The sequence below is a fragment of the Bemisia tabaci genome, chromosome 2 (assembly GCF_918797505.1).
Source record: "Bemisia tabaci chromosome 2, PGI_BMITA_v3".
NCBI classification, from domain to species: Eukaryota; Metazoa; Arthropoda; class Insecta; order Hemiptera; family Aleyrodidae; genus Bemisia; species Bemisia tabaci.
In genome coordinates this window covers 70669162-70696616 of record NC_092794.1, presented here as the reverse complement: position 1 = coordinate 70696616, position 27455 = coordinate 70669162, and the positions used below count along the sequence as shown (strand labels likewise).

General features: G+C 43.0%; 1 protein-coding gene across 3 annotated transcripts in view; it reads left to right on the top strand.

Annotated features, from left to right (window-relative positions):
- Nucleotides 1–27455, top strand: part of Eip74EF (Ecdysone-induced protein E74) — a 307203-nt gene that overhangs the window by 269676 nt on the left and 10072 nt on the right. For all 3 annotated transcript variants that reach the window (XM_019058353.2, XM_019058352.2, XM_072296183.1), the window contains 2 exons: nucleotides 17376–17510; nucleotides 19098–19220. In XM_019058353.2, the coding sequence (XP_018913898.2) occupies nucleotides 17376–17510; nucleotides 19098–19220 (258 nt within the window). The remainder of the gene's footprint in view (nucleotides 1–17375; nucleotides 17511–19097; nucleotides 19221–27455) is intronic.

Below are 27455 nucleotides of genomic sequence, written 5' to 3'. Positions count from 1 at the left end.
TTCGGAACTTCCCAGCATCCCGAGAGACGAGATTTCGGCGAAAAACAGCGCGACAGGTCTCAGGTGAATTTTACATCACAAAGGGACAAAAAGAGTCCGGCGAAGGGCCGACAGGGACAGCATTGACCACGAGCCTGACCGCGGACCGGGACCCGAAGTCCCGTTGAAAAGGATGCTCCGATGTCCCGCTCGGTGTTGCCGAATCCTCGCGAAATACACGCATTTTCGGGTTCCAATTCAAAGTCTTTCGCGCGATGCGGCAACCCCGCGGATCCAGATTCGGCACGCCTAAAATCCAACCCTTCCTCCCAAGCGCTGAAAGCTTGATCGTGATTTACCGCCGGTCGCAGACCTGCCGTGTGGATTTGAATAATCCGTGAAGATATGGATGATCCACTGTCCAGCCAGGAATTTTCGATGAGAACCTCTTTAGTTTTATTACCCGCTCTCTTTTCGAATATTCGAAGTGGTTAATTTTTTACGGCACGGCCCGGGTTCCGATCTCCTGGTCAAGATGAGAGGATCTCTGCAATTTCAAGCTCATATTTTTTGCTGTTAAAAATTGTCAACAATGCAAGCAAAGACATTTTTCTTTTCCGTGGCAATCTTCATGATACTTTTTTAACGAATGGAGAATTTGAAGGTGTCTGAAATTTGACCGAGTTCTTGATTCAGGGGAAATCACCGAGTGAACTGGACACGAGGACACCCTCGGTTCATAAACTGAGAAATTATTGGAGGAGCTATGAAAAATTGACCTAATCTGCTGAAATACACGTATTTAAATGAGAAATGCCGCCAGATGACGTCACTAGAAGGTGCATTTGCTCAATTTTAAGTCCATTTTTATGCTATTTCACACAGTAGACAAAAAATTTATAAAAAATACTGCGAAATCAGCTGTTTAAACTCTCTTAGGTGAAGCGAAAAAAAAATTCCATGTAAATTCTCCATTACGGTGCAGAAGCTGAGGTTGAGAAAACTCGGGAGAATGTGATTAAATTTCGTAATAAGGAACCCCTATCTCTGGATCTCCGTTGAAAGCACGTATCTGCTAGGGTATAGGGTAGGGTATACCAATGGGTACGTTGTTTCTAAAATGGGCCAGAAAAGTGGTTCCGTATCGCAAAACGTAATCCAATCGTAAGGTTGATTTTGCGGCAGAAGCGTGTGTCGGGAGCGTTGGTCGGAGAGTCTATCCGCGCTGGGATTTTCCCCGAAGGAAGCGACACGCTTCCCGTTCCTTTTGCGGGAGCTTCTGGTTTCCAGAAACGGTCCAGGGCTCGCAGACTCCGGCCCAACGGACGGGGCTCGGGTTGGCGAAGACACAAGGCACACAAGACGGGAATTAATAAGGCGAGCGCGACAATGGACCACGGCGGCTCGCCCGGTGCCAGCCTCCCATTCCACGGAGAGGAACCGGCAACCGGTCCGCCAATTCGAGGAATCGAAACAGGTTTGTCCGCCCTCTCGCGTCCTCTGGCGAATCTGCTCTCCTCTCCCGCCCTGGGCCGCATCCCGCATCTCGCAGCCTCTTCCTCCTCCTCTATTGTATAATCCCGTCTTCCGGTCAGATCCACGAGGATTCGGACTGTGCCTTCCCACCGGCACCGCGTCATGGACATCCCTTCTCCGGACACCGGTGCCGGATCGCCGCCAAAACCTCCGTTTTTCCCTTCGTGAGTTTACTAAGTAGATGGTCTAAGTACGAAACCACGTATCTCCATTGCGTTCTTTCAGAATTTCTACTCCTAGTATATTTTTTGCCGAGAAGAGCAAGTCAACTGTGTACCTTGAAATTTATATTGGATAGAGTAAGACTAGTAAAGAAGACAGGACTGCTGCAGTCAGGAAAAACCGGGAAAACTGGGAAATGTCGGGGAATTTTAAAGAGTCAGAGAAAACCTGAAAATTTCAAGGAAAGTGACAAAAATGTCAGGGGAAAATCGTCAAGTCCCCTCTATTTGCTTTCACGAGTGGGTTTGACGTTTCGAGCAACAAATTTTTTGTGTTTTTGAATCTGGCATATCCTCAATATTGTCAGGAATTTTACCAAAATTTGACTGAGAAATCAAGGAAATGTCGGGGAATTTCATTCCCTAAATCCCGGGGCAACTCTGAGAAGAAAAATCAATGAAGTTTTCAATACTACCCTCTCAACGGACAGATTTTTATGATGTATTTATAAAGAGGTGGACTGAATTTTGAAAGATCCTGAATAGAAACTTCTTTGCATCCTCCCCATCTTCCCCGAAGAGATGGATCTGGTTGAAAGAGGTAAGCAATTTTTCCCCCGTTCAGCTCTGTGAGCATAATTAAAATTTAAGTCTGGCGGCAGTGCTGGAGCAAGTTCGGGATTCTGGACTCGAGCCGGGGACGATCCGGGATTAGGAAACTCCGTTGGAAAACGATTTAACGAGTCGCATCTGGGATTTTTTTTCTCGCCTCTCATTTGATTTGCTAATTTCTGGTCCTAAGTGATTCTAACTTCGGTTTCGGACGCTGCGGACTTAAAAGTTGTTCAAGTTGATTCTTTCCTCAGCTCCAAGTCGGCATTAATCAGTTGTAACGGTCCACGCATCGGTTCAGCTGTACTTCTATTTTCTCTCTATTCCCCGCGACTCACTCTCAAAGCTTAGAGGAGTTTCCAGATATCCTTCAGGAGCTTTTTTTTCTGGCAAACCCGTCAAACGGTCCCCTAATGTACCCCATGCTGCCTCGAAATCGGTTACTCCCAGCGCAACATCTCTTGTAAGTCGTTGGAGCACGAAGGGGATTTTCCCCCCTCATGCAGTCTCCAACGGTCATCTATCCTGCTTTTTATTAATTACTTACTGAAGGAATTTATGTAAAGTATCTTAAATCTGAACGCTCCGAAAGAAAATGACGAGAAAGTTTATCTGGAAATCGCAATACACCCCGTCATTTCTGTGAAAGTCGCCGGTGACTTGAACGCAGGGATAGGAAAGTAAACGTTCTCCAATGGGTGTTATCCTGAATCGCGCTACCGTCTCCCTCGCTGCCCTTTTCCTTTTTTAGATAAATGACGGTTTATAATCGCGCAATTTTCCACATATTTTCCCCCCTTTTCTTTTCATTTGAATCAATTTTAGCACACTTAACGAAAAAGCAAAGTGTCAGAAGTTTCCAAATCAATTCAATGATTATCAATCTTTATCATAGATCTTTTTTTTGTCTTACCGAGTCAGAAATCTTTACAAATACGCCAGCCTTAGCAGATACTCATGACTGACGTACGCTTTCTATTTTTATGGTGGGCATCTTTGGTGACTCAAACGCAGGGATAGCACCGTAAACGTTCTTCAACGGGCGTAATACCGAACCGTGTTACGGTCTTCCCCGTTGCCTCCTTTTATTTATTTTTTATTTTTATTCTTTCATTTGTTTTCTAATTTTTTTTCTTTCTTTCTTTGTTTCACATTTTTTTTCTTTCTTTTTTTTACATTTTTTTATGTAAATTTATTACTGTTACTGCCTTCTTTAGAGGTGTAAATGGCCTTAGATGCTAAAGCACCGCTTTAAAATAAATTATTTTACTACTACACTGAAAAAAATGAGTTAGCGTCAGATGACTAAAAATGGTTTCTATACACTAACTCAAATGGGCCTGTTGCATGCAAGAGATACAGCCGTGCGAATAGACTTTTTAGAGGTTAAATGACACGAAAATAACGATGGCTCATTAAAAAAGTCTGAAATGCACTCCTTACTGCGCAATTTGCGGTTAGTAAGGAACCGCTTTTTTTCAAATTTCCCGCCGTCTGGGGGCAGTTTTCTAATCACGCGGAAACGAGCAAAGCGGCGGGCTCGGTGATTTGCCGGAAGATGCCGAGTCGTTGTGTGTTGTTGTTCTTTTTTCCTTCAGTTTATTTTACAAACCCAACGTGATCTCTCTTAGTGGTCTAAATACGCGTATACGCAGTAACTAAATTGAATCATCTTTTTAATATCCAACGCAATCCTTCTAATGTCTTTTACTCAACGACATCACGATCTCCCGATTTTCAGGTTATGTTTTGGCAGTTTAGTTGACCGGAAATTGCCGCGAGTTGCGTTACTTGTTTCCGTTAGAAATCTGCCCACCAGACACGCCGGGAAATTTGAAAAAGCGCGTTCTTAAACAAACAAATTGCGCAGTAAGGAGTTTTTTCTGACTTTTTTAATGTGACCATCGTAATTTTCGTGTCATTTAACCCTATGAAAGTCTATATTCGCACGGCTGTAACGCTTGCATGCAAACAGGCCATGGTGTGATTTGGACACACATGATTTTTGGTTTCTGTACACTAACCACTATTAGTGCTGGAAACTAATTCCGCTACTCTAAGTCTCATTCGGTAGGGTTTGGTCAACCTAACCTCAAAAACAACTGAGAGAGGAGAAAACGCTTAGCGAATGATAACTGGACAATAATTTCAGGAAACAGAAGATTCTAAAAGATGAGAGGTAAAAATAACTGACCGGTTGCCAGAATGAACGACAGAGGAATAGAATATCCCATAGGTACGTGCAAGTAGACAGAAATAATCCTTTTAGAGAGACACACCATGGACACTCACACATGAAACGGAACGAATGGTCACACTGAGATACATATCTCGCCCGAACACTTGAGATATTCTTTGAAATTACGGGAGAACACGAACTTATAGAAGTAAGCAGTATGGTCACAGGTTTTCGTCGTAAAATAATAACCTAACGCGGAACGCTTTAAGCGCAATTTAATACAGAAGATTGACGACTCACGAATATCATGCTTGTTTTACGTTTTGAAATCGAACAGACAGCCGAACTTAACAAGTTTATTTATGTTGCTTTCGAAACGTTTTCAAGAAAGAGAGGAACACTATAAATCATACCGGGAGTATTTACATTGTCAAACAGCCCGAAATTTCACATTTTGATTGAATTTTCACGTGCTGACGCGATTGAGGCTGTTTGTACCGACGCCACTTTTTTTGAAACTAAATAAATGTAACGGACAATGTGGCAGTTAGCGTGAGGCGAATTAGTTCTGACCCGAAGGTGAATTTGTCTACCACAGCGCTAATTTTACAGCTATGCTGTTGTCCAATTCTGGTTCGCGCTCTAGTAAATGAATCAGCGTATGAAGCGAATTGATTGTGCTGTCAGTACAATAAATTAGTTCTGATGCCTAATGTTGATTCTACTTGGCGAGAACTTACCAAATTAGTTCTCAACGCTAACTACTTTTTTTTCAGTGTACTACTACTTTCTGTTTTTTAAAAAAAAATTTCTTTCTTTCTTTTTTTAAACTTTTTTCTTTCTTTCTTTTTCAATTGCTTTAAAGCACCGCTTTAAAATAAAATTATTTTACTACTACTACTATTTTATTTTCTTTCTTTCTTTATTTTATTTTTTTCATTTTGTTTTTTTTCTTTTGTTTTCTCTTTTTTTACCATTACTACTCTTTTTCTTTTGTTTTTTGTTTTTTCTCTTTTTCTTTTGTTTTTTCTTTTTTCTCTTCTCTTTCTTTTTATGTTTTTCTTCTCTCTTATTTTTTTCTTTCTCTATTCTCTCGGCGATAACCGCGGTCAATATTTGCGCGATTTTCCACTGAACACCCACACTCGCGCATGGGAGTAACATACTGCATGTCCTAATAAATCCGTAACTTTTCCGAGTGTAGGAAGCCGAGGCTTTCCGGTGACCGTTGCAGTACTTCCTCCGGCCAGGCTCCACGGCCGGGAGCATATGCAAGTTTCGCTGGCTGGATGCTCGGTGCTCGGTGCATACAGACATAACGGAAGGAAGCACACAAGAGGCGTGAGCGGCCGAAGGTGTGAAGCGGGCTTCCTTAATTAGGCGTAGATTTCCGCCGTTTGAGCTTCTCCCTGAATTCCGGGATCCGAGGGCCCCGGCCCGGAATTCAAATCAGGGAACTGGACGCCGCCGAGTGGACAGCGCTGACCCCGCGTCGAGCCCGGGTCGTGAGACGCGGCAACCCCTTCGCGCTCGGCTCCGTCGTGGACAGTGGTCAGCTCATCTCGAGGTCGTGGGATCGATTAGCCATCGGAACTTGTTCTCCGACGCCTTTTTTCCGCTTCCCTTATTATCTTAGCCCTTTGTTCCCGGCCGAGTTTGTTTCTTACGCCGCGCCTCGCTCCCTTTGTATTAAACCGAACGCGAACGGGATTATCATAATTTCATAAGCGGGGATTTGCGGATCTCCGGTCGGGCCCGCCGCTTGCCTTAATGGTTTTCGGCCCTCGCCCGGTCGTTTTGTCGTTTTGTCGCCGCGGTAATGACGTTTTGTTTCCGTTGAGAGTCGCACCCTTCCCGACTCCTTCTCGCTGGCGTGAAACCCGTATCCATCTTTTAACTTTGCCTTTCACGCAACTTTTACCGAGATCAACATCCTCGTATCACCTCGTTTGTGGCGTCTTGAAAAAGCCTTCAATTCCTTGTGGGTATCCTTTAATCATGAGAAATCGCCAAATCTAGGCACCTCGAAGTCCTCATATTTCACCTTATCTCGTTCGACCTCTCTAGAGATCCACTCTTTTCCTCTTTTCTGCAGATACTTTCAAAATGACTAATCATACATTTGCCCCCTCATTTACAAAAAATAGATATTGAAAATATTTGAAAATGATCTTCTATTTTCAGGTTTTTCTTCATATGTCCCTAAAAATCCCTTTAAAAAAATAATTTCGGCGCTTCTTGAAATATCCCTTACGCCTTTGATTTTATTTTCGAAAAACCATCAAGAATCCTGCTCTCCGAATATTTGAATTTGCATAGCTCGTACGCTTTTACTTGGCCGTTTTGCAAAAAAAAAAAAAAAAAAAAAAAAAAACTCTAGTATTTGTCGATTCCGTTACAGTGCATATCAACAACTGATACTATTCGCTACGTATCATATTTTACAAAAAGGAAAGAAGAAAAGGAAAATAGGCCAAAGCTCCACAACGGACGTTTCGGTCACGGCGGTTCCTCCGCCAGAAGCGACAATACCTGCAAGCGCGCGGGGTAGACACTAAACTGCAACGTTTTCAGTCGATCAAACGGACAAATAAACACGGAGAGTTATGTTAACACCCCAAAAGCAACCTTCCTTAACCCCTTTTGTGCAAAGGCGAAGAGGAACCACCTCTCGCACAGCTGGAGTTGGCGAGCTTGCCAAGGGTTTAATTGGTTTTCACGCAAAACGCCGAAAGTCGGCGCGCGAAGGGGTAGAAGATCCGAAGGGGTTGGGCGCGACAAAAGCGCAACGACGCCCCTTTCTCAAATCCGGGTTTCGGGGCGAAAACGGCAGTTTCGGGGCCAAAACCGCACCGGCTCCGCGCATCCCTCGGCCGGTATTGAGCAAGAGCCCATTGTGATTAAGTAATTCCTTGCATAAAAGGGTCGCGGCGGCGCACCCTTGGCACCCCGGCCAGGTGCCGCATTGTTCGCCTCACGCAATCCCGAGTGCAGTTTCGGGCCGAAACCAAAGTGTTTCCACCCAAAAAGGGTTCGCGTCTCGAGGGGTCGCATGTGCTCAAAGAGTTGTAAATATTTGCGAGCTCTTGCGTCAGCTGCTGTTGCGTGAATTGCGGAGGGTGCCACCTCGGGCCGCACTGCCGCAGCCTCCGGCTCCGGATCTCTGGAGTGATTTCATCAAACACCGGTTCCACCCACGCCTCAATCCCTGCCGCATCCCAACCCTTTCCCCCTCGTGTTGGCGCGTGTTGCCTGTGGGTGCGCCCGAGGGTCGCGTTAAGTGCGGCCGCTTGCCATCCTCTCCTGGTTCCGTAATATCATTCATCGTATCGTGTCATCGTATCGTCGTTTAGTTTTTTTTTCGGATTGTTTTCGGGAATTTTTTCGGAAACCATTCCCCAAGCCAAATTCCTTCTTTTCTATCATCTTTGTCACTGTGATACATCATTTCATTTCGCCTTCTAGATTTGTCAAAGAAAACTAATCGATAACATTGAGCTCGTTTTTAGAAGGGCACAACCTGGAATTTAAAAAAAAAAAAAAAAAAAAAAAATCCGAGAGAACTCGGGATTGAACGGCAAATGTCTAATTAGCTTGCAAATTTTGGACTGAGTGACTTTAAGAAACGATTTCCCATGAATCTATGACCGTGGCCTATGTACCATCTAGTCTATCATCTAGTCATATTTTCATTTTCTTATTAATAGGTATGTGGTTTTAAAAAAAATAATGTTTCCGTAAAAAAGGAAACAATTTGGAAACCACACCATTAACTGAAGTAGGAAACTTATTTTTCAACAGTTTATTTGTCACTGCCGCACTCTTCTTCATATACCTATTAAATCAAATTAATGTTAAAAACCGAAGAAAGAATCATTCATCGAGACTAAAACTCCTCTAAAAAAAGAGAGAGAAAGACAGAAATATTAATATTCGTGGAAATTATCTCTACTCCAATTTCAAAACAACATCATTGCACAGCTTAGATGTATCACTGGTAAAAAAAACCTCTTGGTTCAAGAGTGCAGTTTCTTGTCGCCGGATTTAAGAGTCTGGACTCTTGTTTCAATGCAAAATCCGCTTGAAACAAGAGTTCAAGACTCTTAAATCCGGCGACAAGAAACTGCACTCTTAAGTCAATGCAATGCGGCATTGGTCCAAGAGGTTTCTTTTACCAGTGATAGTTTCCGCGGCAAAAATCAAGTTGGAACGGTAGTGACAGTTACCTTTTTCAAAAATCGCGGATTTTCTACCCTTTGCGGCGCCGAAATCGCGATTTTCGCGTGCGTACGTGTACGTGCGGGTAATTGAGCGGGCCACGCGTCTTCGGGTCCTGTAGGTACTCGTTTATTGTTTCATTGTTTTTTGCCCCGGAGCCTCGGAGCGCGTGTTGATCACGGGGGATACAAGTGGCGGAGATGAGGCTCCTTGCCTGGAAGCAAAAACTAATTGAAGAAAGGGTTCATTTGCGGTGCGGAGGGCCATCCCCATTGTGCAATCGCGCAACCCTTTTTAATGGGCGCATGTCCCGCTCCGGAACCCTTTCGCTTTCCAGATTTTCGGAAACCTGCCCATTGTTCGCCTGCAGCTGTCCCCGCAAGTCCGCGTTTTTGCCCCAATTTTGATCGAGTGATACGAAAACGGTGTCGCTTTTTTATCGATTACCGTCCGCGGCCTTTGTTTACGGTCGCTAACTTCGGCCTCAATAAATGACACTTACGCCCATTAAAGGTCTCACTTATGTCAAAGCGCGCGCGCACCGTAACGGCGTATCGCGAAACTGGAACTGGAGCTGTTAAATCCGGAGAAACGGGGTAATCGCTCACCCCTTTCATTGATGTAACATATATTTCTCTGCCCTTTTTTTTGGTACATTTTTTTCACTTGTTTTGTTATCACTTTAATCCAGGATTTCCTCTCGTTCCCTTCGAAAGCAATAATTCGCGTTCCCCCTTTTTCTGCAGTGGTGTTGAAAAGGGAGCCCAACGTTAGCTTCTAACTGCAATTTTCTATTTTTTTACGTATTGATTATTTTCGATTGGATTACCATCTCTGTACGGATTTAATTAATTTTACGACGATTTGGGCCGTCGAGTAATCTGATCCTTCAGCGTCCAGAATTTACGAAGTTTCGTTTGATTGACCTGGAAACGACGATTTTTCTGTTTTCTTTAAATGGACGTATTAATGCTAAAAGGAAATATGTGCATAGGGATTGCGTGCAACTTAGTTCCTTTTAGCATAAATACGCCCAAATCAGAGCAAACAAACTTAGTTAATCGTCCTCGCTGACCCATATTCTTCGAGGGGTTGTACATTGCGCTCAAAACCGCATCAGGAAAGAAACTAAGTGTTGGGAAGAGAAAGAACGGGGAGGGGGGAGGAGTTTCTTGTGGACACCGAAATTAAATCGGGCGCGTTCATCCTTGCAATATGAGTGGTTCGAACAATGGGAATAATGACTCGGAGCTGGTTTGTCCTGTTGATTGGACGCGAAAACAGGAAGTGGAGGTGCATCGAAGCCCGTTGCTGTTTCGTTCAGATGCTAAGCACTGCCAAGTGCATGCATATGCATGCATTTACACATCGCTCATCTCTCTACCCAACTAATACCATACATAATTACGTAAATGCACCCAACGGTTGTTTTCGTACGCGCGGACCCTGGACAGGGTGGTTCGAAATGCATCGAAAGGAACTAAGCGCGTATTGCATTAGTTGAGATGGTTCTTTTTTTTACCCCTCACAGAAATTTGACGAGGTGTCCATCCGTAGTTTTTGATCGAATAGTCCGAAAAATTGCATTAAGAGAATTTGTATAAGAATATTTAATGGAAGTTGTTTTCGAGTTTTTGTATCATATTTTCACTGGGAGACAAAGTCGCTCAGATCCAGAGTGCAGACTCTTGAAAAATTTGACAAGAAAAATACTCTTGACTCAATCTGATTTTTGCTTGAATTGAGAGCGAAGCCTCTTAATTTAAGCGGATTTACTTTGGATTCAAGCGGAAGTCCATCTGAGTCCAGAGTATTTTTTCTTGTCAAATTTTTCAAGAATCTTAACTCAAGATCCAAGAGACTTCTTTTTCCCAGTGTTCCGAATATTTTCATACGATCAGGCACGGAATTTCAAAGAATTTCAGAAGATTCCATCGTACATTGTATAGTAGCACACATGGGATCATCCTTTGCGGTTCTGGTAAGGATAAGAAATATTTTTACACGATCGGGCGCGAAAATTCAATAAATTTCCGAAGATTCCATCGTATATTTCAGTACCATACATGGGCTCGTCCTTTGCGGATCTGGTAAGGATAAGGAATATTTTTTCACGATCGGGCACGAAATTTCAATAAATTTCCGAGAATTCAATCGTGTAATGGAGTAGCAAATATGGGCTTATCCTTTGCAGTTCTTTTAAGGATAAGCATGGCTATCTCCAGTTCGAGAAGGTTTCAGTCGCGAGGTTGGTTTGAAGCCACCCTGTGTCCCTGGCGCGGCGTCGTTGAGCGGGGCGCAGGGAGGGCAGGGCCGGCGAGTAGGATTCCCATGTCAACACGAATCATCCATCACTGTAGCTCAAAACTCAAACTAGTACCTTTCACTGCTAAAAGGGTGATGACCACTGCCCAGCGACGTAACCAGATTCACGACAACCCTCGTAATAGCCTCGCCGGGCCGTCCCGTTACGCGAAAGATTATCCCTTTTAATGATTATCAGTTCCTTTGATTTATTGACATAATCCATTCGTCCGGTCCTCGCGCCCTGCCCGCCGTCCCGAACCCCCGCCAATGTTTGTTTTTTAATCCCTCCGACGGTGTAGGGTTTCACTTTGCCCGCTCCTGTCATAACCTACGCTCTGTTTTCCTTCAGCGGTAAGCTCGCAATATCTCCGCCAACCTTGGGAGTCACCCAGCAGAATTATGGGCTCCGTCTAGTCTTGGGAAGTGGTGGTCATTACTGTACATATACTTGTACTGCCGTGCTAAGGAAAAACGCCGTATGAACCTTGAGGCGTTGCCAAATTTCCATGTCTAAAACACGAATTTCCTGGTAAACTTGTAAATATTTTTCTTCGAAGTTTTCAAATAATGTTGTTTGCAATTTCACCCAAAGTTCCTGATAATTTCAAGAAAAAATATTCATAAATTTCCTCAAAAGTAAACTTTTGATTGAAGGAAATTTGGCAACTCTCGAATGTTTATGCGGCGTTCTTCCTTAGCACGGCGGACTCAGTATAAACAACGGTTGTCTCGAGAGGGTCGAAACCGCACGAATGTTATTCGTTGCTCAAGAATTTCAAGGAAATTTGCCATCTCTGAGGAAAATTTGGATTTCCTCATGGGGAGCGTGTGTTCATACGGATGATTAAAAAAAAAATCTCTAACCAGTACTACGAAATTACAATTTCTAATTTTATATGTCACTGGGAAAAAAAAGTCTCCTGGACCCAAAGTCTAGACTCTAAAAAATTTTTACGAGAAAAAATACACTAGATTCAATTGAATTTTTTCTTGTCAAATTTTTTTAGAGTCTGGACTCTAGATGCAAGTGCTTTTTTTCCAGTGTGATATTTTTGTAATTTTTATTTTGTGATTAGATTTTTAGACTTATGCTCGCAGATTTCTAGGAATTTTAAATTCTCGAAATTTCAAAGCCTCAACAGCTTTTTTGCGCATCACTAAAAAAAGTTGAGGGAGCAGCTCTGAAAGCGTGGGTGCTGAAGGAAAATTGTCAATTCCTCTGCTGAGATTCGCAGTTCTGTTATGTTAGCTTCTAAATTGGTAGTTAGTAGTACACGCATTATGTTTATCATGGAGAGCGTGTACTCCAGCTTTGTGTCAGTTCTACTCTTTTTTGTTCGGCAGATCTGACGGCAGTGCGTTTCCACCGTAAATTTTATGATTTTTTCCCTCATTTATTAGACGTTATCATCAAAAGAGTTGCTTCTACGAATACAACTTTAAATAGATTCCGCAGGAAGTGAACTCCTTTCCCCTTTGCTAATTAGTTACAATGAAGAACTAATAATTTAAAGTTTTGATACTTGATTTTTCCACCGTATTCTTATTCTCACCGACAAGGTCAGAGTTTTCTGCCCTTTGATTGTGTAAGCAACGAATAGCGTGGTCATGACATTGAAACATTTCATTGTACGATAAAATTTGATCGATAAAAGGAAAGAACGCAGCTATTAAGAACCTGAAAAGCAGCGTTAGTCTGTTACCGCTTGAATAGTATCAAGCAAAATTATTGAAAGCAGTAGTTTCTTAAGCTTGCAATACTTAAACTTTCCATAGCCTCCTGGTTATTCTGAAACTTTGATTCTAGCGGAAGGGCGGATAAAAATCACAAACCAAAGAAGATGCTGTGACTTTCGAGCAACCCCTTCAAATTAATGAAAAAACAAGCGGAACAAATGATTTTTTTTTTTTTTTTTTTAAATAAAAAAAATCTGTAAATTTTAAAAACTCCATGGAGTCATTTTTGCGAAAAGACAGTTCAAACTCACTTTCATACGCTTAAAAATTAGATCTTAGTGGGTGATTTCGCACAGAGTTCACTTTAAACCTAGTTTTATTCGAAATAATTAATTTCTCAAATTTTTCTCGAAGTGCACTTATGCGCCTCGTCCTCTAACCCCCTCACTTGTGAAAAGACATTACTTCCGAAAATGAACTTTTATTCTGGCACACTGAAAAAAACACCGGCCGTGGAAGCCGTAATCATGGACGCACCCAAGACATACCGTCCGCGTTCCGGGCTCAGTACCCGGAGCAATCTAAGCTACGGCTCCAGTACCCGGAACTTTCGGCCTCAGAGCCCAGAACGGACGGTATGTCTGTGCAGCCCGTAACTTTTTTTGTGGTGGACTTTTATTCCGGGATGGCTAATGACCTTGACCCGGTGGGAAAAAGATTCCCGGACATTTTCGAAGTGACCAGTGGCGGAGGTCATTAGATTTCGGCATCCGTCAAAGCAACGGACATCCGCGGGGCCGCTGATTAATTGGAAAGTCCGTCTCGGTGACGTCAATGGAGCGGAAAGGCCCGAGGACGAGGACGAGGAGGGGACCAAGAGGCGATTTACAAGCCTTTGCGGGATAAAGGCAGGATAATGCCGCGGCCACCGCCTCAACTGGTAGCGATTCGCAGCGACAATGGGCATTAGCATAATAACCCAAGCAAAGATCGTCCGCAGTACAAACATAACCTAATTATGCCTTTGAAGCCGGCACTTGCAGCACCGCACCGTTGCCTGACTCCCCGAAAATTAGTCCAAATTACCACTGACGTTGGATTGTAGCGACGGAAAATTTGCAGGTGTCTGAAATTTAATGAATTTCATGTTTAAGTGGAAACTACTTAGTGAACTGAACACGATGATACCCTTGGTTCATGAATTGAACGATTACTGGAGAACATATGACAAAATTATCTAATCTGCTGAAATACATGTGTTTAAATGGGAAATGCCACCAGATGACGTCACCAGGCGGTCCATTTCCTCACTTTTAAATCTATTCCTACACTATTTCCCATATCACGGAAAAAAATTATTAAAAATACTGTGAAATCTGCTCTTTAAGTACTATCAGATGAAGCAATAAAAAATTTGCAGGTGTCCACAATTTTTCAAATTTCATGTTTGAGGAGAAACAACTGTGTAAACTGAGCAAACTGAGCACGAGAATGTCCTCAGTCTTTGAAATGAACGATTAGCGGGAACCTAACGATTAAACGGGAAATGCCGCCTAATGACGTTACAAAGAGAAAGATTTTCTCTCTTTTGAATCTATTTCTATACAATTTTCCACATCGGAAAAAAATTCATGAGAAATACTGCGAACGCAATCAATTCAGCACTCTTAGATAGGAGAATCGCTCGTTTTTCGCTGCCATTTAATTTTATTTTTTGTAAAAAAAATTGTTGGTTGAATCAGTTTGAAAATTTCATTGAATTTTATCGGCAGCACAAAGAAAATTCAGTGAAATTTTCGGACAGCTTCGTTGAGTAGTTTCTCTGTAAAAAAATAAAATGGCGGCGGAAATTCTTAAACGTCGCACGGCTTTCGTGATACTTTGGCCGGAAGGTGATGGTGATAATCCTTTAGTTTCGGGGCGCAGTTCGACAGCGTGGCGCCTAGTTTCGCGACGGGCTCTTATCGTAAATCTGCGACTTTTCGGGTCCTGAAATACGAGCCAGCCCGGGCAGTAGTCGATGAAAAATGCCGTGTAATTCTAGACCTTGCCCGGACACCTTTGGGCTTTGTCATGCGTGATGGCCGGTAGTAAAGTGTGTCCGGGCGGAGGATTTCTCACTTGCCGGTCCTCCGTTCGCGGCCGGAAGGGTCTTGGTAAATAGGTTTTCGCCGCGAGGATGAGTTACTCTTGACGTCCCGCAAATATTTTGTCTTTATTAGGTCATTATCATTACGCCGCAACTTAGCTTATGCCACGATAAACCGTTGGAATCGTCCGGTTGTGAGGTCTTCTTGTGGGAAAAGTCGTCTTTTCCAGCAGCGGCTGGCGTGCTTTGCGATATCGTCACCTTCCAGGCAAAGTATCACAAGCGCCATGCGACGTTTAAAAATTTTCGCCGCCGTTTTATTTTTTTACATAGAAATTATTGGTTGAATCTGTTCGAAAATTTCATTGAATTTTATGGGCAGCACAAAAAAAATTCAGTGAAATTTTCGGACAACTACAACCAACTATTTCTCTGTAAAAAAATAAAATAGCGGTGGGAACTTTTAAACGTCGCATGGCGCTTGTGATACTTTGCCTGGAAGGTGACGATATATCGATTGTTCTGTCATTTAAACCTGTGGAAAATGATCGATTAACAGGGTGTTCGCAGCGACCACCTTAATAATCGATTCTTTGCCACGGATTCAAATGGGGAAATATCGATAATCGATTTCCCCCTGGAAAGAACGTAACTACATTTCAATGTTGGCAAATTTCCTCCAGCAGTTTGAATTTGTACAAGGAGAATCCTCAACATTTTTATTTAATTGCAAATTTTACTGATTTTTCTGCTGATCTCATGAGAAAATCAGACTTTAAGATATAGATTTCACAGTTATACTCTTGTAAAAAATTGAACTGTTCAAGCAAATTTTGCAACCTTGGAAAGGAGTTACGTTTCTTCGTCCGGAAACGACCTAATGTCTTACTTTAAGATTTAAAATCTCAAACGCCTGGAAGTTCCTGGAATTTGAAAAATATGGTACAAAAGCATGCCATTGAGTAAGAGCTGTACTACGATTGTAAAGCACCGCAATGGTTTTGAACACATTTAAGGAACTCTGAATCAAAGTCTTCAGGTTTATTAACCAAAAAAATTCGTAACAACACTGTCATTACCCGAATTTTAAGTTAAAATGGCGTTTTTTTCAAACGTCTCCGAGCTGTTCAGAAAATTATAAGTTTTGGGATTTTTGAAGTATCAAAATTTTCTACACTCTCGAAACCCCATAAATTAGGTCGAACCTGTACGTTTAGTGGCTACGTGTCTACTATTCAATGCTCTCAACCATTTGAGGCCAACAGTAACTAGGTTCTTGAACTTCAACGCATCCAGGTCCTAAGGATGAAAAAGGTTTGGTACATACTCTTCAGTCTCGAAGCTCCGGCCGAACAATTTTTTTCGAGTCAATGAATCACGGAAGGAATTGTGATGAGGAGATAATTAGGCCAGAGAAAAAAAGTTTGAAACAATCAGCCGGTTGAGGCCACGAGACTCGACCCGCGCTCAATAACTCAAAACGAAAACAAACTAAGCCACTCATTATTTCGAAATTAAACGACTCGACATAATTTGGTTAAATAATCGCCCGAGCACCTCCGAAGAACAAAAGCCTCATTACACGCGCGCACCACCACGTTAGATTTTTTCCCTCCTCTTTTTTTCAACCTGCACGAGTTCCATCCTTCCTGGCCAACGAGTGGCACTCGGAAGGGTTGCGTCTTCCCTACAACCCTTTATTCATGCTAAGGGTCTAGGAGCCTACAGCATACTGATTAATAGTCTCGTGTACACTACCTCTTTTTTATCGCTCCTCTTTCTTCCACCTCGAAACCTGTTGGGCAAGTCGCGTTTCCTTTCTGTATTTGTTTTATTTTCATAATATTGGCACGACTATTCAGCTCAAGTAGACTTGTTTTGAGTTGGTAATGAGACTAGCCTTATCCTCCTCCGTGTTCGCGGGATAGGGTCTTTTTTCATAACGACGCTCGGTTTAGCTAGGTAAGGAGTTTATTGAGGTGAATCCTTTATCAGATCGGAAACCCGCAGTCCATCGGTAAAAAAAAAAAATAAACTAAAACCATGGCCAAAGCCGATCAGATGCTCTCACTGAAAAAAAAAGTATGGTAGATTTTACCATACTCTGACACAAAGATGCGATATCGTAATAAACACCAGACTCTATGGTAGCATTTACCATATTATGGTAAGAATAACTAGAGTTCTGGTTAATACCGCTATAATTCTGGTTATTTTCACCAAATAGCATCACTGTGTAAAAAATCAAGTAAACTCATGGTTAAAGTTACCATACTTTTTTTTCAGTATGGTTTCAAAGAAGATGGTGGAGATACATTTTTCTCAACGAAACTGACGTTTTGAAGACAGTTTTGTTGAAAATCCGACGCAGATCGTGTGGATCCCTTTGATCGCTTTGAAGCCCTTCGACATTTTAGAAATACCCTGAAAGTATTTGTTTACAAAGAAAAGTTGTTTGAATTTAAGAGCGGTTTTTTTTCTCGGAACTTTTGGGACATTTAGGGCAACGAACCTATTTTGTCTATATGTGCGGCCTTATGGAGGATTTCCTTTCAAAAATTAGCGACCACTGTCACTTATTGTGTTTATTAATTTTGTTTTTCTCGTCTGTTCACAGGATCTCTTCCACCAAGCCCTGCCGACTCAGGAGTGTCTGATGTGGACAGCAGCAGTAGTGGTCACACAAGCAATGATGAACTCCGTGCTAGGCTTCAACCCCCTTCCTCCTCACAATCTCATCATCAATTGCAAGGTTAATACAACTCGCTTTTCAAATCTTCATTTCTCTTTTTTTGGTAAATTTTCAAGGCAGCTAAGCTCAACAGCGAAGAAGGAATTATTGTCTCGTTGAAAAATCAGGTGGTTACATCTGTACAAGCAATGGTTGAAGTAGAGAGAAAATCGTAAGTACCTCAATTGTACAAAATTGTTTAAACCGCGGTTCTAAGCGGTTTAAATAATATTGTGCAAGTGAGTTACGTACAATTTTCTCTTTATTTTGAGTAATTATTGACTCGTAGCTTACTGATGTGAAATTTTAAGCCCCTCGTTCATGTTCTCTACAACCCATGCGTCACTACCGTGAACTGCGTTATCCAAATCGATTAAATTATAATAAGTTATAATATATATGAAGGAACGCAACGAAAATCTTTCAACCTTCAAGAATTGCCGACGCTGTAACCTTGAATTTCTCCCAGTACAATGGCTTTCATCCAGACAGCATTTCGTGAATTTTTCGCTTGTTTCAAAAATCCCCTATCTCAAGTGTCTTGACGAATTGAAGTCGATTTGATAAGCCCTCACCCAAACGAATATCTTTTTCTTTTATCTCGCCTTTCGTATTAACCGGACCAGACATCGTTGAATTTTCTGTAATGCGTCAACTTGATTGCGAGACAGAATTTCGGCAGCCGTAAAATTTATCGTTCAGCTACAGGACCTTTGATCGAGAAAAAGTACGTAAATGTGATCAGATAATTTAATGCATGCAGTATCATCTTCAGAATTTCAAATTTAAGCGCAGGACTTAGTAAGAGGATTTTTTTTTTACAAGCTCATGTTCCTAGACCGTCTTTCAGATAAGTTTGCTCTTTTCATGTGCATGCGTGGATTGCATATCAAGTATACTGAAAAAAAATATAGTAGATTTTACCTTACTCTGACACAGTGATTTAAGTATGTCATAATAAACATCAGACTCTATGGTAGCATTTACCATATAATATTAAGTATCACCAGAGTTCTGGTGAATTATACTATAATTCTAGTTACTTTCACTAAATAGTATCACTGTGTAAAAAATCTAGTATAGACTTACAGTAGATGTTCCCATACTTATTTTTCAGTGATCTGCGCAATCAGACGAAGGAGGAAAACTTATCCGAAACAAAGTAGTCAACTTTTCCGTCCTCAAATCAATACTAATAAGCCACAGTCTCGAATTGTTCTTTTAACGACTGATGTCGCCAAGTTGTACGTAAATCCTATTCCTCTCACTGTTTGCTGAAAGTGTTTGGATTTTCTCAAGTTTGACAACCCTGCCTCAGTTAAGTGCACCGGAATCTCGAGACCAAAGTTTGTCTCCAGACTTGTTGAATTTCAGCGCGGAATTAATTGCAGTCTTAATTAAACGGCTCATTCAACAAGGGCCGAGGCTGCACGGAATCCCTCGGAATTAACGGCTTTCTTCAAATGAGCTGTTCAATTCTAATTCATCGATCCTCGAATCAGCCGAGAGCCCGAGTGACCGCTGACCAGACTAGTCCATTGTTGTCATATTTCATATGATTCAATCGCGCCGAGCCAAAATTTAATGAAAAAAACATTTGGTTTTCAGGTTCTTGCAATCGAAGCTCACCCGACTACCCTGCTCACTTTTTATCTCCTTACTACCAGCAACACACGTGGCACACGCCCACACCCTCCCGCACTCACCCTCTCTGCAATACCAGGCCACCATGTGAGTATCTTTTTTCTTTAACTTTTTAATTTGTATCATATCCATAGCCAAAGTGCGAAACCACGTATCTCCATGGCGGTGTTGCGAGAAAGAGCCATCACGAAAAATATTTAATTGCTGATTTAACCATTTTTTTAGTTTAAAGTGTCATACCTGTTTCAATGCAGATTTTACCATATAAAATGCTAATTTAACCATCCTATGGGGCGAATCATGACAGGAAGTCTGCAACACCGCAAACGGAGGTGCGTGGTTTTGCACTTTGTCGATCGATATATTGATAGATTTTGTGTCGATAAAATTCGTGATAAAACTGTATAAAAAAATACCAAAGTATGTTCCCAATATTTCTGGCAGAAAACTTAGTGACTACTCGAGTAACTTAATCCAGTGCGCCAGCAAGCGAGATTTGGAGTAGTTCGGATTGCCTATCCTCCCGTTTGAAGGAGTTTTTCGTTCGTCCAAAGCTCACTGAAACGATCTTGCGGCGCTTACTTGAAATAATCTGAGGTAGCTGCGGGCTAAATGCGAAGAATTTTCTTTTTTAAAGAAACAAAATATTTTCCACGATTGCCGAGCTTCCGTCTCCAGAAATCAAGTATCTTCCGTCGATATTTTCGAATAGTATTGGCGAGCTAGATCCTGTTTTTTTGTATTTAATGAAATGATTGGTGCTTCCTGTTCTATCCTATGCGTACCAGAACATCGGAAAAGGTAATCTGCCGTGCTAAGCAAAAACGCCGTATGAACGTTCGAGAGTTGCCAAATTTCCTCCGATGAAATGTTTATTTTTGAGGAAAATCATCTGTAATTTTCCTTGAAATTTTCAGACTTTACAGATCAAATTACGAACAAAATTATCTGTAAAATTGGAAGAAAAATATCCACAAATTTTCTTGAAAATTAGTGTTTTGTCAAAGGAATTTTGGCAACGCCTGACGGCTCATACGGCGTTTTTCCCTAGCACGGCAGTAATGCGGATCATCTCGCATAGTGAACGAAGAGTCGAAAAAATCCACGTGAGCAAGGAGCTAGCGGGTCAAAAGCAGCGAGTCTTTTTTCTTCTTTAGTCGTTTATTCACGCGAATCTTATCTCTTGGTAAAAAAAAAAAAAAAAAAAAAAAAAAAAAAAAAAGCGAAGCCGCCGTTTTCCGGTCGACAAAAAATGCTGAGATTATATTAAAATAAAAAGGCTCAGCTTGAAAGATAGGATAGTCGCGTCGGAGCGAAAAAAATTGAACCCGAACCGTTGATTATCAGTAACGTAAAAGTCTCCCTTGAGATATGGGTTATTTGATCATCGGCGATTTCATGCCAAGGTCAAGATTAAGAATTCATTGCACCGCTCTGGTTACTATCGCATGTGCCGATTTTTGCGCAGTATTACTTTTCCCCGTCTTTTTTTCACGTAACTCCAGTCGGTGCCGCAGCCATGTCTGGTAACAGTTGTCAGACTTTCAGGCGCCGTATGATCTCTAAGAAAAATCCAAGCGCTCGTCCAATCAGTCGATTTTAAGTTTTAACAGACGTCCGATCTATATTGTCGATAAGTGGACTGTATTTCGCAATTGTGAACTACTTCTATGCCTTATTATCAAAAGCGCCTATATGCATATAAAAAGGAGTGGCACATACGTTGTTTCTAAAATGAGCCAGAAACAGCAGTTCCCTCTTGCACAATGTTTTCATCAGATTTGTCTTATTTCTCATTCGGATGTGTTTCTGTCAAACGGAACTATGTGCCGTGAGACCTGTTATGCATACATGCTTATTGGTCTCAGGGCTCTTGTCTTAATGAATATAGTTCCGTATGACAGAAATACGTCCATTTAATACCTGTCTGAAGAGGGAATTTCCTCCCCTTTTTGTTAGAGGTCGATCAATATACTCATCATACTCATTCTCAGCGCGGAAACAGTAGCTCTGAATTCTCAAAGTTCGCTTTTCTGTGATGGTGCAATTCCAAGAATCTTGGAAGACGAGTGCAGGAAACTGCAACCGGCTTTGCGCCTCCTCCTATTGAAACGGCGCTAAGCAACAGGGAGGGTGTAACCGCAGAGCTGTCAGGGGGTGTGCCCCTGGAAGTCTGAAGGATGTGAAGACCCCCCCCGGGGGGGGGGGGGGGAGCGGAGGACGGTTTAATTGATTCAGGAAACTCAGTGTAACGGGGCGCTGAGGTGGAGCGGAGAGGAATGAGACCTTGAAACTGGAAAGTGTTAACTTGGAAACGGCGTTGCGATGCGGCGGCGGCGGCGGTAGTCTAGTTGTGCCCCCCCCCCCCCCCCCCCCACGGCCTCCCCACGGAGGGGATGGGGGGCGGTGGGGGGTGCCGGGCCCGCGGGAGCGCTCGTCGTAAGGCAATGACCAGGAAATAACAAAAGATGGAGTCTAACATTTTGACCTTGGCGCTTAACATTACTAAACACTAAGTTGAACAGCTTCACATGCCCGGTCTTATGCCCCGTTGTCGGACGTAACCTTCGAATCCATTAAATTGATCGATCGCGGTTCTACTCGTGTCGAACGGTTGTCGCTCCGACTCCAGCGGGCTGATTGTTGAAATTTATAGACAACGCGATAGACAAAGAAGACTTAGGGAGTATGGAGCGATCCTGTTGGTTGAAAGGGGTGGTCCTTGTAGACTAAGGGGGTAAATGATAGACTAACCATCGGGTCTCTCGTGGGTTCCCGTTAGTTTGTCTATTACATGTGTCTTTTGTCCATTGCAACCACCCGCTTCCACCAATAGGATCCCTCCATATCCTTTTTGTGATGCGCGATTTTGAAGACCCGGAATTTTACAAGGAAGTCCGGAATTTTTTTTTTCATTTTTGTCGCAATTTCAGCGGGAAATTCAAATTTTTGAAATTATTCGAATTTCGTCAGGTGAAGGTATCGAAAAAGTACTGAATTTTTCTGTTGAGGAGGTACTGAATTTCTTGGGAATGTACTGAAACAGTACTGTTGAAGTGCTGATTTTTTGCCAGTCTGTTTTAGTAGACACCCTGATCATTGGAAAACTAGCATGGTGAAATCTCTGTTCGGGTCCAGGGTAGTGAGAGTAATGTTGGATTTTTCCAGAGAGCCGACAGCGTGGTTTTGTCCGGTCTCGCCGCGCCATCATTGGAAGCCTCATGCTTTTTAACCAATCGTGACTCAGTTATTACTGCTTTGCAGAACGGCCGACTTGGCGCTGTCTCGAGCGCCCGCGTCCCAGACCTATCCCACCCATTCGGGCTTTCAGCTCGAGCGCCTTCCAACGGCTGCCCAGGGCGGAGCAGGAAAATATTAATTTTTCACCGAGTTTTCCTGTATCGGGGAGAAGAGAGGGTGGTTTTTTCGGGATTCCATCCGCTCCGGCGCATTCGAAGACGCGGCAGTATTTTTACATCTTCGTTCTCCCTACTTTTCAAGGTTTATAACAGGGTTGCCGTAGTCAGGGAACACCGGGGAAGGTCAGGGAAAAAAACTAAAATGTCGTAAACGTTAGGGAAATTTTGTTCAATCACCTTTATTTGCTCTCTTAAATGGGGTTGAGGTTTCGAACTAAGAATTTTGCCTGAAAACTATTTCAATCGTGTGTTCTTAACCATTTACCATATCTTCAATTATCATAGAATTTCACCAAAATGTGTCAGGGAAATTTCAGTCTAAATTCTGTGGCAGCCCTGTCATAATTATCTTCTACCATCCGCTCATTCTATCCTATAGGGAATCAGATTCTGTATAAGTTCAATTATTCCTCGCAGATCTCTTTTTCTAACTCGGGATTTTTTATTCTAAATGCGGTGTTTTTAGGCTGCGGTCCTCGAACACACTATGACCCCACCTTATTTCCTCCCCTTCTTCTTTTATTTTAATGTAATTTGGATAATACCCCCCAATAATCAGTGCAGAATACGTCCTAAAGATTGAATGATCACTCTATCGCTATAAACCTCTCCATCTACGTCGCGAACTTTCGGCTCTGGAGAACAGGCCCATTTTCAAAGCTACATTTCCAGTGTCATGAAACACGCAGCACCCCGGTCGAAAATAAAAGTTGACCTTTGCGTGCAGCACGGTTGCATAACTCCCCGGTTATCTTGATACGGTGTAGGACGGATTGATTTATGGCGCGTCCGTTGGGAGCGCTGCCGTCGGCGCATGCAGCGCGGAGAATCCCGAGTCCTGACCTCCCCTAACAACTATGACATTACTCTAACGATCCCACTTGAAGCAGCCTCCCGGCTTGGGGCTTCCTTTTGAGCTCCTGCCAAATATTCGAATTTAAATATAGTGGCCCCCTCCCGTCTCCTCCCGGGGCACCGTCGCGTTCAATTTCGGACAGCGGGGTACATCCCAGTCTCAGCACGAGCCCTGGCCACCGCCTACTCCTGTGTGACCCAGGGCTCATCGCCGAGTGCGGTTACACGCTCCTGCCCGTTCGCTTAATCCATCGTTACGTTTCCAAATTTTGAATGTCATCGCCTCTTGCTCGCCGGTTTCTTGGAACGAGACTTGACATTACCGAGTGTCATTTCTAGCTCATTTCGTCGAGCCGATCTGCTCCCATATTTGGGCTCAGGTAGCTCCAGCCCTGTCTAGCGGAGCTTTTCGACGCCACAGCCAATCGCATCGCTTTTTCTCCTAAGCGCGCTCCACCCCCCCCCCCCCCACCCCCCAGGGCTCGTATTTTGGTTCTCTTGGAGGCATCGTCCAAATCTTTTATTTCTGCTCTGAATTCACAGCCCTTTTCAATTTACATCCTCGTCGCATCGGCTATTTCGTTCTTTTTTCCTTTTAGACCTTGCACTCGACCCATCTTTTTTTTTTTTTTTTTATGCATTAATTAAGAATTTTCTTACGATAACCCTGTGCATAATTTACTCTCTTTTCTGCCTATCGCTTATTCTTTTTCATGATACTTCTGAGTAACAGTAAAATGAAAAATGAAGTGACTGGATTAATTGGTACCCTCAAAATTGTTTTGCGTCAGGTGCCTCTTTTTTATCTTCCTCTTTAATGTGGCTTTCAGCCTGAAGTAAAGTATATCATTTTCGATACTTTGCTCTAATAAGAAATTCGTCATCATGGTCAGCGCACGTAACAATTTGACTGTTAGCTAATGAGGAGAAGCTGAAGGAATGCACGTCGAGTATATTTTTTTATTGTAGTCATGCGTACTTGGAACTTTGGTATGTTTGGCATTGTGGTTGCCTTTCTACTTCAGCTCCAGTGATATTGTAAAATTAAAATAAAAACGGGGAAAAGGCCTTAAAATTATGCACATGTCTTATTAAAAATTTTCGCATATCATCCATTTCTGAGAAGAAAGGAAAAATTGGTCCCTCATGCACTTGGATAGACGGAAGAAGAAAGCTAGCAAAAGTAAAACCCTGTGTGTGAGTAATCGGAAGCCTCGGTTATTTTCGCTTTCATCCCTTTGTCAGTGCTTAAATATGACATTGCTGAACCATTCCGTTGCGCCAAGGAAAAACGCCGTATGAACATCGAGAGTTGCCAAATTGTTCCGTTTAAAACATGTATTTTTGAGGGAAGTCATGCATATTTTTCCGTGGAATTTTCAGATTTGTTAGATCAAAATGCGAACAAATTAGCTGAATAATTCGGGGCGGGGGGGGATCACAAATTTTTCCTGTAAACTCGGTTTTCAGCGAAGGAAATCTGGCAACGTCTTACGGCTCTTACGGCTCTTACGGCGTTTTTCCTTGGCACAGCAGTATTGAAATTATGAACGATTTATCAGAGGAGGCTGATCCGAGGGGGAAACGGGTGCCCGCGACTCGCGGCGATATTTCTTTTTCGCGGATCGTCTGCCCACGAAAATATTTCGCGCCGCCGCTTATTACGCCGCCCGGCGTTGCTCGAGCATCTTATTTTTAGCCGGGCGGCCGCGCTCTTCGAAAGAGAGAAAGAATTAATTTTATAAATCAAAGCTGTAAAGAGCGGGAGCCGAGAAAATTCGAAATAAAAAAACCCAACATCCTAGGTCAGTGATCCACCGGGAGGGCAAGGGCTGCAGCGCCGGTGTGGGGGGGGGGGGAGTCTCACTTGTGCGCCATTTCCGGCTTCCCCCCCCCCTTCCCTCCCAACATCCAAGTTGGATTACCCACCAAAGCTATTCCTTGACATTCTCCTCAAGCTCCGAGATATTTGCATATCTTTGCACGAAGCTGTTCCTCACTTGTTCCATCTAGTATCCTCCCCCTCTCACTCTCTCTTGCCTCGCCTTCTTTCGTTGTTTATTTCCCGCCATCTCCATCAACCTGCCTCTGTTTCGTCTCATCGATGGAAACGAGATTATTCACTCGAGAATCTCGCCCGTCTCAGGGTTATAATTGAACTCGAGACGGGTATCCTCTTTTTCGGTCTCTTTCTTTTCGTCTGTGGAGAAAAATCAGAAATTAAACCTGGGAAAGCCTCATCGGGGGTTACGATTTTACCTCGTCTCTAAATGCAATCGAAAAATTCGACCCGAGTAGTTCGCATAGAATGTACCATGTTAAGAGTTGTAGGGTTTCCTAATCATTCCTCGTGGTTGCCATCAAATACGAACACTTACAAGGAAACTTTCAAGAAACTCGTAAATTGGGAGCTTCATTAGAAGCTCTTTAAAAATTTCTATTCGATATCCGGGGGAAACTTTTCAAACCTAGGTAAATTCCCTGTGCCACGGGCATTCTGTTGGATTGAACCACTCTATTCGGAAAAACCACGGACCTCTTGAATGATATAATTATTTGGGTCTCCAAATCATCATAGTAATGGAGCAGCTTTCATTGACCAGATAATACTAACGTCAGGAACGCTTCTGGAATTAATTTAAATGTGCGCCTAAAAATTGGTTGATAGATGAAAGAAATTCTATATTTCTCCCCAAGATAATCCTCGGGAAGTGGGAGGAAAATTTCGGTTTCTCCTCCGGGAATGAGATCCAGGGAACGAGCATGGTCGAGAATTCTAAAAACCATGCACAAGTCGTAAGACAAGCCTAGCGCATTGATTCCAGAACCTAAAGCCCTTATTCTCGGCAAGCGCAATGCTTTTCGCAGTCAATTTTCCGGGTTCCCCCTCCCCACTAATATCTCCAGCGTGAATAATGTGCCGCTGCGGCGCGCGGCGATATTGAACTTCAGAGGCGCGCACGACGCGCCCTCTGTCGGCCGACAGGCGAACTCGTGTGCCGATGACCGTCTTCAAGGCTGCTTGACGGCGGATCCTCCTCTCCCTCTCTACGTTCCTCCTTGTCCGTCCGTCCGTACGTCTCCCGCCACCCCTCCGTCCTATGCAGCCCTTCACTCTTCGCCCATCTTCGCTTTCCTTCATCTCAGAATTTTGACTTGTTTGTTTCTAACAAGTTCCAGCTCATCGCTTTTTTTCTCTTCCTTTTTTTTCTTAAATTACCTCGGTTAATATCATTTCGCATTTCGCACCCTGGCCGCTCAGTTTTCAAGTTGGACGCTCGGGATAGCCAAATATCTGAAGTTTTTTATCTCATAAACCGAAGGAGGAAAGATTTTTTTTTTTATCTTTGCGGATGGTGAATTCAAATCTCATCAATCCGAAATTTCCGACGTAGGGTGTCAATCTGTCCAGTCACGAAGTATCTCTGAATTTTCACGTTTGCTCCTAGAATTGGAAATCTCGTTATCGTTTTCTGTGCAGCCTGCAGTCTAATTCAGGAGTTGCGAAAAAACGACTATTTTCGTCGCCAGAATATGGTTCCCTTTATTTGTCTGGTATGGTCTCATGAACTCAACGATCAGATTACATCTCGGTAGAGTCTGAAGTTTTCGGTTGGTTTTGTTTTCGGCTGCACGCGTGCCGAAGAAAAATTAAAATTTCATGAAATCGAATGTTGACGATTCCGAGCCGCGTTGGCGCTCTGTGCGAAACCCTTTAAGTATCCCACTAAGAGAATTCCTTGCCGAAGGGTCGGAACACCAGCTCATTGTTTCTTACTAGTGGATCCAAAAACAGTTCTGTAGGCTTTCCCTCTTTTCCTGAACCTTCTAGCTCGGCCCCCGGACGCGGATTTTTGCCTACTGTGCGACGACTGGGTCGTTAATTTTGCGGTGGTCTGCTTTTGGAAGGCGGGTTAGTCGAGGCATCCATGACCTATCCACGGGAATTCGCTGTGTCTGCGCCCGAGGCACCCCAGCGCCCCCTCGCCTCCGAATAATTTTAGACTGTGGGGGAGACGCAAGGGCTTAAGTTCGCGGGCACCTTATT